Source organism: Ostrea edulis, chromosome 5 (genome assembly GCF_947568905.1).
Source record: "Ostrea edulis chromosome 5, xbOstEdul1.1, whole genome shotgun sequence".
Lineage (NCBI taxonomy): Eukaryota > Metazoa > Mollusca > Bivalvia > Ostreida > Ostreidae > Ostrea > Ostrea edulis.
The window spans coordinates 79,052,265-79,063,122 of NC_079168.1; the positions used below are offsets into that span (position 1 = coordinate 79,052,265).

The 10,858-nt window shown below is 36.8% G+C and overlaps 1 protein-coding gene across 1 annotated transcript; it reads right to left on the bottom strand.

Annotated features, from left to right (window-relative positions):
- Positions 1-5,759: 5,759 nt before the first annotated feature.
- LOC125651649 (cdc42 homolog) lies at positions 5,760-10,858 on the bottom strand. The gene is made up of 4 exons (XM_048880347.2): positions 10,121-10,858; positions 7,602-7,660; positions 7,258-7,455; positions 5,760-6,207 (listed from the first exon to the last, which is right to left on the bottom strand). The coding sequence occupies exons 1-4, from the start codon at positions 10,269-10,271 to the stop codon at positions 6,010-6,012; spliced, it is 606 nt and encodes a 201-aa protein (XP_048736304.1). The 5' UTR covers positions 10,272-10,858; the 3' UTR covers positions 5,760-6,009.

The window sequence follows — 10,858 nt, forward strand, 5'->3', positions numbered from 1 at the left end:
ATGTAACCTATCTAATTCTTTGATCACTTCTGGTTTACTAAACACAGAAGGATAAATGGTACGTACTTTTGTTTTGATATGTCTAATGCGGGATTTTGATATTCCTCTTATGCTTTTAACCCATTCTGACAATGTATCAAGATCTTCTTTTTCATATTTAGCCCATCGTCTGGCAAAATCTTTGACAGAATTCATAATAGAGATGAAGTTCTGTCGCCAACTAAACGTTTTCGTTAAGCTGCATGTTCATCTGAACCAAAAGATGAATAGTTAAAAAGCCTGGAGTTAAGATGCCATTAATTCTTAGCATTTATAGGGAGCAGGGGTGGTTCCTGGGTTTATTAAAGCGGGGGGGATCTACCACTCATATTTGGTTTCAAAGGGGGGTTCCACCCTCAAAATGTTTTATTTTTATTTTTTAAGCAAACTTTTCTGGTGAAAGGGGTGGGGGTGGGGGGTCCTGACCCCCGGAAAACCCCTCTGGATCCGCCACTGGGGAGTTACCTGCCAATTAAATTTAACTACCGTTTGTACAACGGGGTATCTTAATCTAGTATTGAAAAACATCGGAGAAAATTTATCCAAAGTGGAAATTTCTAGTATTGTGAAATATGGGAAAGCCAAGTCCCATTGTCATTTTTTACTCATGTAACTCCTCGGGCTCTTTGGGTATTTTTAATAATTTATTTAAAATTATTATTTTTAATTTCTTTCCAATTAATTTAAACGAATAATAAAAATTTGTCAAGGATGGTTCGTAAATGTTTATCACAATGTATTCTCGTTTCTAGGAATTTGAACGGTTAAGGTTCAACTGAATTGATTTCCTCTACACGTTCTACTCTGGTTCCCAACCCTTTGCAACATGTCATTGTCACATGTTACACGTGAAAATGATTTGTATTTATTTCATGAACACAGAAATAATAGTCAGCTGTCTCGATCCCGTTGCTGTAGCTTATGATTAATGAAAATTATATCAAAACAATATCTAAATTTCGAGAAAAAAAAATTGACAAAAATGTTTTAGATACTATTCTATTCAGATGATATGAAGTGTTTTATAATATATGCAACCTTCTCAAATTCTAATAAAATATTTGTTACTCCGTCTTCAGTAATAACACACCAAAATCTTTGTTGAATCTTGTTCTATTTTGGTGATAGAATGAATATGTCCAAAATCAAAAGATTGATCATTCACAGGACATGCTCTAAATGTCATCCATTTTGGTGCTCTACTAACTACACACGCTCGCGAAAATTTCAGGTGAGTACAGAGAAGAGTCTTATTTCCCTCTTGATTACAAGGTTTCCTTCTGCTTTTGTTGATCGAACGGGTTTGTAGACCCTACCTTTCAAATGACCCAGAGGAAAAAGTCTAGCCCATTCAACGCAAGGGAGCGTGGTGGTCCCCTTAATTTAAAGTGTCTAAGTTGTTCATGTAAATATTCCAGCACAACTCGTACAGTGTGTGTGTGCAAGTGTGTGGATGCACCCTATTCTTGTTGAAACCACACCAGTCGTTTTCTTCTCAAAGATGGAATTTTGAGATAGTCTGGTGAAGTTATTGAGCTCACAGTACCTTCTAAAATTCAAACACAAAGGGGCCAATTAATCCGGATGAACTTAAGGTTGTCCGTACTGTTACTTTGTCACTGTGATGGGGTTTTTTTTAAACAGAAGAGTTAGCTTTATCTAATCCCTATTACAGGCGCGGATCCAGAATTTTTTTCCAGGGGGGGGGGTTCGAACCTTTTCATAAAATCGAACCCGTGATATAATGTTCAACCCTTTATTTTCCAACTCTTGAAGGAAACGCTCAATATAACCACTGCACCACGCGGGCGACCTTTTTGTCGTGTATTAATGTTTTCTGGTAGGAAGTGTTATTTAGTTAAAGAGACTTGACTGAAATAATCTTCGTTTTCCTTTCCTGATAAATGATTGTACAATTTCCTTTTGGTCAATTTCTAATGAATGGTGAAGATGCATTAGTGCAACCCCAGTTAATCTGTCCTCTTGCATAGTACTGCGCATGTAACTCTTGATGCGTCTTAATCCAGAAAAGGATCTTTCGGCATCACATGTTGTGATAGGTAAAACACATCCAATGTGGAGAAGAATTTTCACGTTCGGGAAAACGTCCCCATCTACAAAGTTGAAAAGATTGAGCAGATTGCAGAGCTTGTCTGAAGTTTCTTTGCTCATGTTAACACTATAACGTCTCCAATCTCTGAGTTCTTTCTCCAATTCCTTTACAGAAAGACAAGGCAGGTCGCTCCCCCAAAATATTAGTTCTGAGGCAAGTTTGGACAATTCCTCGTGTGAAATATTTGTCACATTGACAGGCAACAAAAAGCATATCGAATATGCCACCAGATCTTCTTTCTGAAACCTCGTATTTAATTCACTGAGGAAAAAGTCCAGAAATGGAATGGCCACGACAGATCTATAGTAATCTCTTGGATTACTTGTGGAGACATTTTCTCTGTGTTGCTGCTTGGAGCAAACCCTTGGGGTTTTAATCACTATATCAAGGTCGTCTGCAATTTGTTTTGCATCTTCAAAGCAAGACTCCAATTCGGTATCTACCGCTCTACGAATTTCTTTGATCCTATCCACGTGTTCCTCAATTAACTTACTTGCAGTGAAAAGTTTGAGAGTCAAAGGCTTTATTGTATCTAGGACATACCTTACAAACACAAATGTTATCAACACAGAGAAGGACGTCATCGAAACCAAAAACCCTGTGCGGTCACTTTAGTTTGTCTATCCCAAGACCAGTCTTTACTGGTACTTTCATCAAGGTTTTGATTGAGAATATGCTGCAGACATTTGATGACGAACTTGTACATAGTGTAGAACACATCAAAGCAGATATGACGCTCAACCCACCTAATCTTACAGGGTCCAACTAGTTTCTTTCTGGAAAAATCTACAGACCCATCATTTTCTATATTAGTCTCAAGAAACCCTTGTCGTTTAGGGGAACTTTAAAAAAATAATAAACACTGAATTAAGGACATCTATCATATTCCTCACAAGGGGTAATTTGCAGGCTGAAGCGATGCTCAGATTCAATACATGACTCCAACAGTGTGTGTTCAAAGCTGGTTTAGAGACTTGATTCGTCCCTGACACTCCCGTTTTTTCCAATGCCATTGCTGCTGCACCATCGTATGCTTGCCCTCGCATGTTCTCAATCGGAATTGCAAGCAAGCGGAGGATTTCAATAAGTTTATCAGCAATTGTTTCCCCAGTAGTTCTGCCTATATTTGCAAAGTCAAGAAATTCCTCCTTAATGATGGCAGAATCTGGGACACAAGACTAAAACTTCTTTGTTAGAGTACTAGTCAGTTACCTCATCAGCTATGATGGAATAAAAACCCTTCCTTTGTAAACCCTTCAAAATTGTACCTGTGACGTGATTTCCAATGAGTTGCATAACCTCATTCTAAATGGTTTTGCTGGTATATAAGGCATTCTTTTTTGCTTTTTTGTAGATGAGACCAGAGCTCTCATCATGCTTTGCCAACAGCTGTAATACTGCCAGGAAATTACCTTTATTTGAGGAATCACTTGTGGTATCATCTGTGTCCTTGGAGAGGAATATTTTGTTTCCCACATCTTTTTTTTTTTATCGCATCTACTATTTTCTCAAGCAACTTTATGTTGTGCTGATACTGTGCCTGATTTTGCTGATTGAGTTTATACGGAAGAGACGAAGATGGCACTTCGGATGTCATCTTGGTTGTGTGATAAACAGATTTGGCACTCTTGTGGTGTTCTGAATTTTGATGCTTTAAAAGGGCAGATATTTTTCCAAGGGATTTCTTATACGCAGTAAAAGGTTGCGTAACAAATGTATTTTGATGTTGGACATCTGACTGAGGGAACATGACATAAAACTTACACAGACCGCCATTTAACAGTTTGCTGAAGGTCAACCATGAAAACTGATTCATCCAAGAAGATTGAAATGATAAAGTATTTTTGAGTTCACCCGTATTCGTTGTTTGAGCACGACCTGTTGTTAACTTGGCGACATCGTCTGGCAAGGGTTGATTCTGAATATAACTTATCTTTTCAGCTGAGGACATTGTGTTCAACTTTATTGCACCTGTTACAATTTTACCAAAATCAGAAAAATCCGAATCGTCAAAAGATGTTTTATCTTTATCATGTTCTGTTGTCTTAATAAATTCATTGTCATCAGATTTAATATCCGTGTTTTCATTTTGTGAGTCCATGGTGATTTCCGGGGTATCATCTGAATCAATACAAAGTTTTGACTTTTTATGGGCAGGCTCCTTCATTTCATTGGATTCAGTAGGTAAAACTGGGAAACAAACCACAAAATGATTTGGTGACCAATTGTTTGGGTTGCTATTTTCAGTGTGTGACCACATGATGTAGATGAGGGAACCCTGACGTACCTTTTCATCTGAAAATGGCTTTATTTCTTGATGAAGAAAATGTCTGTTTACAGCAACATTTTGTATTGTTGGATAAATGCTATATATTGGATGATTCAGGGCATTTGCCGCTGCGAAAAAATGAATCGAAGAACAATATCCTCCTGATTTTATTGAATTTAGAGTTTCATTCTGAATCGACTTGAGAAAATTCCCCGGTACAAGTGATCTGTCCGATACTGACGTCTCCACAACATATTGTACACTTGTGGGATGAGAACACATCTTGTCGTAAGTTGCCTGTGACGCATGCTTTCTCGAATTTTTTGCAAGTTCTAATACGGTCATGACACGAAGTTCGATATGTCTCTCTTCATGACCAAAAATGGCTTTAGAGAGGGTCCTATAAAAGCAATTGCCATCCCCGTACACTTTCACAGGACAAATATCTACTGGGCCATCTTCTGGATAAAGCGCCTCGGCAAATTTGTCCAGATTACCATCTCTGGGCAATATATCGGATCTCATTACACTCAGATCATAGGTGTAGTCTTTCTTGCAACTTGCGTATCTTAAAGATGTAAAACTTATACGGTACCAATTTTGATGCACCAGATGCGCATTTCGACAAATAATGTCTCTTCAGTGATGCTCAACCGAAATGTTTGAAATCCGAAATAACTATGAAGTTTTAGAGCTAAATGTAGCCAAAAACAGCGTGCCAAAAAAGTGGAGCCAAATTCGTCCAAGGATAAGAGCTATGCACGAGGGAGATAATCCTTAATTTTGAAATGACCCCTTCCCCCCCCCCCCCCCCCCCCCCCCCCCCTCTCTAGATCCGCGCATGCCTAAGACGTTTGCATATACATTGTAAGCAGAAATAGGCTTCATCTGAAAACCATACTTCAATCCAAAAGCCATGATCATGGCAATCTGCCACGTGAGTAACATTGAGTCTACTCAGAATGCCCGAGAGCTTCAGATGTTGCACGATCTAAATCGCATGTGGGGTCAATTTCAAATCAAACTTCAGCGTTTTGTAATTTATACACCGGACACACTAACACTTCGTTATCAAAATGTGTAGCTATTCCATAATAAATCTTTTCTATGTTCCCAATATACATTAATAATACATATATGGACATAAATTTTCCTGTGTTTCAATGTTACAAATGTTGTTTGTTTTTTTAGATTGAAATGCAAAATAGAATGTTGCTGTGCTATAGTGAAAGTCTATATTTACACATGCATATATATGTTGTAAGTATACGAACATAAAACATATTAACGTTTTTTTTAAAAAAAAATTGTACAATGAAAAAGAAAATGGAACCAAAGTTCATGTATTTCTCTCTTTAATATAAAACTAATAAAAATGTAAAAACAGTAACATATTTAAAACAAACAGAATGTTTACAATGTAACAAACACACATCACTTTTCCAGTCACATCGTTTGAACTGATAGACAAAAGCGGCAAATCCTGAACAACACAGGCGACCTCCTCAGGCAAACAGTGGAATGACTTTGGGTAGTCACATAAGAAACAATTGAAACAGCACCGGGATATTAATTTTCCAGAGCAATCTCAGATAATCACACAAGGGCATGTCTTTTTCTGTGTACACTTATTTTCCCAGTCCGTTTTGGCGGCCGCTACTATCTCGTTTATTAAATCGTGTACACCATCCTCACTCAAGGAGGATACCTCCACATAACTGAATGCCCCCACCGCAGAAGCCACCTCGTTTCCCTGCTTTGGTGAGACCTTGGAACTGTTGACAACCTGAAAAATGCACAATCACTTTAAAAATAATTAGCCATTGTGTGTAACTTTTGATGCACCCAGTTCCTCACATCTTAGCTGCAGAACTTTAGAGTTGCAGTTCTGCAACTACTCACATCTATTATGCAATAAAAATGCATCTCCATCCTCAGGACATTTTACGGAAATGAGGTTATAAAAAACAAATTATGATATATTTGTCATCAACAATAGCACTGTAATCAACGAGACCAGGAAATATTGCTTCAGTCAAGATGTTTACAAGTCTAGTTAACCTGCTGTAATGCACGAAGTCCTTCATAAGTCGGTCAGAAAATGGGAAAGAAGGAAGAATATTGTGTAGTGTACTCGATGTTTTAAAAACACATTGAGATCTCAGGAAATTGTTGTCTTATCAGACGTCAGTGCTCTGACCTGCTTCCTGAAGGAGAGGAAAGCGGTTGTTGTAGGGGGATGCAACACTCTGAGCGGGAAACCTCAGGGAGGAGACCGCTCAAAAATCTTGTATGGAACGTGCTAAATATGTATGACCTTTCAAGAGTCCTTATGTGAGGATGTCAAGAAACTAACTCAACTCAACTATCGATCTTTAAATATTCTCTAGAGAAGTCGACAGGCATAGCGATGAAGGCTATGCCTCTCGACTTCTCTAAAGAGAATAATCTTTAAATTGAAAACAAAATTAAGCAATACATTGCTTTGCAATTAATTTAGATATCATATAATTTTAATATGTTTATGAATAAAGTCTGATGATGAAGCTTAGAAGAAAAAGGGCCGGGGGGGGGGGGGGGGGTATTGTTTCGTACAACACAGTTCAGTCTTCTTTGTCGAGGTGACAAAAACTTAACGGAAAAGGCCGATCTGTGTTCCGATTGTTCTTTCCGTATTGATATACTAACAGGATGTCAAGAATGCCCGGTCCTCAGCAACTTTCCAATGTTTGCAAAACTTGCAGATAAACAAATTGTGTTTAACTAGATACGATGGATAGCGTCATTATATAATCACACATACATATAGGCACTTCCGTTTACGTAACACACCCACCTGAATATCGGGTTGTTGAAATCGTACATCCAATTTCGTTCCAACTAATATGAAAGGTGTGTTGGGTAAATGCTGACGTAATTCCGGTACCCATGATTCCTGAGCATGAACCAGGGATTTGATGTCATCAATTGAAAAACAAACTAAAAACACGTCGCTGTTTATGTATGACATCACTCTCACTTTACTGAAATCCTCCTGAAACATAAGAATCTACCGTTAGATTGAATATCACCTTTCTGACCTTAGGTCCAGTATCGAGTTACACATGCGCGTGTATGCGTTTCTGTACATTGCATTGGTGACACTAATTAAGTCACACATTCGTATATCCAGTTGCTTACCTTCCCGGCGGTATCGAAGAGATTCAGATGATACGGAATTCCGTGAACAGAAACAGTGGCTGAAGATAAAAGCATTATTATTAATCAACAGTATTTTATATTTACTGTATATTGATTTCTATTCAATTTTTTAAAATACTTCAGTTAAATGTATATTAGAGCTGTCACTATGTACATTAGATCTGTTACTATGTATATTAGATCTGTTACTATGCATTTTTGTATTTATACATGTAAGCACTCAGTAAATAGTTATATCACGGCTCAATGCGTCTGGTTACAAATATATGTAAAGGTCAAAACTATTTGGTTACGAGATTTATCTGACTATTGTTTGTTTTTTTTTTTAAATAGTACAAAAAAGCCACACTCAGAACATCCTCACATAAACTCAATTTAATTAGAATTAAAACAAGTGTAGCGATAGTAGGTGAGCAGATCATAGGATCTAATTTTAATTAGATTGCACATAAACTGAACTTGAAACTGGTAGATATTGACACAAATTCTTTTGGTGATGAAACTCGTCAATTAATAGAAAAGACTAATATCAATTTTTAAAATCTGTCCATCAAATATCTTTTAATCTTATGTCGTGGGAATACTTATATTCATTCTCTGCGACCTTGGACATTATTTACATATTAAATCTACATAACCTAGATTAGATACAATATGATCTTTCAGTGGCGGATTTAAAGGGGCGCCGCCAGCGCGCGCCCCCCTAAAATCTTCAAATTTAAGGTAAATTGTGGTATCTTGTTTAGAAAAATATTCTAAACGATAAAAGAAGCAATAATTTCTTCCACTCCCGGAGAAATAAATGACAAAATTTTTTGATTTCTTGAATTACTTAATTCGGAAAACTTATTTTTTCCAAATACCCTTAAAATTTGCGTCATTTCATTAATTTCACCTTATTAAAAATGATAGAAAATAGTACAAATGACTAAATAGGAGACATATTTCAATCCCTAAAAAATCTGTAAAATCCAGGAGCTCTCGGGGGCTTCGCCCCCTGCCCCCCAAGGGCTTCGCCCTGGACCCACTGGGGGCCTCAAGGCGGGCCCCAGACCCACTGCCTCATAAAGTGGCGCCCCCCGTAACCGCAATTCCTGGATCCGCCCCTGTCTCTACATCCATTGTAAATTAGTTGTAATATGTAATAATTGTTTCTTTCGATATATGTGTAATGCTATCCTGTATATATATGTGTCTCTTGTGGGCCTTTAATTTATCGTTTATATTATATATATATATATATATATATAAAGCACTAAATAATCACAACTAGGTACTGAAAATTTTCGCACCAGCCCGGGGCAAGATTGTCAAACTAGTGCGTAAGTCCACTCGGCCACAACGACTTCCCTATATATATATATATATATATATATAATATTATGTGTACTCATAATGGCATCTAATTTTTTCATAATTTTAAGTAAAAAAAAAAATTAGCACAGCATAAAAATTGTTTTCATTAAATTTAAACTACACTTGTGGATTTTTATGAATGCAATAAGAACAACAACAAAAATTAGAATGACATAGACTGGTCGTTTATTTCCACACTCTAAAAGGGAAACTTATGTAATATATTACATAAATCAAGGATTATCGAGAAGGCAAACAAAATATTCAGTGCATAGAATGGTGTTTAAATATGGAGACATTCTGTGATATGCCAGTTCCATCGCAATGAAGAGGTTTAATTTATATATTGGTGCTGCAGCACTCGTCTCTGCTATTGAAAACAAAATCGAAGTTCAAGAGCATATCCTTATGAAATTAGGGTTGTTGAACTCTGCAAATTTTACAAATTAAAAAAAAAAAAATTTATTATTTTTTTTGTTGCACGAATTTTAAATTGCAAAATGATGCATAATCATTATATCATTTGATTATGATGTATGCCACATGTTCATACATAGCGCACTAAAAAATAGCTAAAATACCGAGATATTCTAAATGGCTTACAATATTTTCCTATGTGGCATGCCTTCAGGATTGTGTCACTTAATGGTATGAAGATCAGATGTAATATCTAGTTGCCTTACGAGAAGCTTACAGTCGACTGACTCAGGTAGAACATTAGGTACCTGACCACATCCTCGCACCTAATGCTCAGGTAACGTATACCCCCACAACAAGCATGCACTTGATGACTGCATAGATCTGCCTTCCAGTTTAATGATAAACGCCCTATATTACTAATAAAACCAGTTTTGCTTATTTTCTTTCTGAATTCAATAGCTTTTGATACTGAACGATAGGTTTATTGGTAATTTAAGTAGAAATATTTAGAAATACTAGTATCATTGGCACGCTTGTTACTATATCGGTGGATATCAAAGTCTTTCAATTAATTCCATTCGACAAGAAATCCAATATATCCTCAGAACTAAGCTGAATTACAGACATTTCGATGAATGTTTACATCAGACAGTAATACAAACTGTCATCTCCTACCAAACAAACCTTTCAGAGAGTCTAGAAACCGTCCATAAACACCCTACCTGAATAATTGTCAAATAGAGTTGGAGAATAGTCCGTTTTAAAAGTCCTCGATGATATCCTGGCAGCTAAGCTCGACTTGCCGACATTCGTATCTCCCACCAGAACACACTTCAGACTCAATTTGTCCCAGAAAGTATATTTTTGTTTCATGCTGATCCTTTTTCTAACACTAGTTCACCTCTACATGCTTCACTCACTAACACAAGGTCGGCAAAGCTGGTGACAATCGCACATACAGGAAAGGGATGGAGAACGCAGGGAGACCAACGATTGGCTGCTGCGCCAGACTAAAATGACAATTTCCGCGAAAAAAGTTTCCTATCTGTTTTTCAGTTGTTTTTGTTACTTTAGAAAATTGCGTCATGTTCGATAAATCGTGGCGCAAATCAGCAAAAGTACTCATAAAATTAACGTTTTGTATGTAATCCCTCATTGTCAAATAAAGGGGCATACAATTACATTATGTGTATCATAGCTGTATTGTCTTTGTTCTTATTAGAGATTTATGCGGTTCATCTGGTAGTATTAACATACACTGATTTCTAGTAGTATTAACACACACTGATCTCTGATAGTATTAACACACACTGATTTCTGATAATATTAACACACACTGATTTCTGATAGTATTAACACACACTGATCTCTGGTAGTATTAACACACACTGATCTCTGATAGTATTAACACACACACTGATTTGTGGTAGTATTAACACACACTGATTTCTGGTAGTATT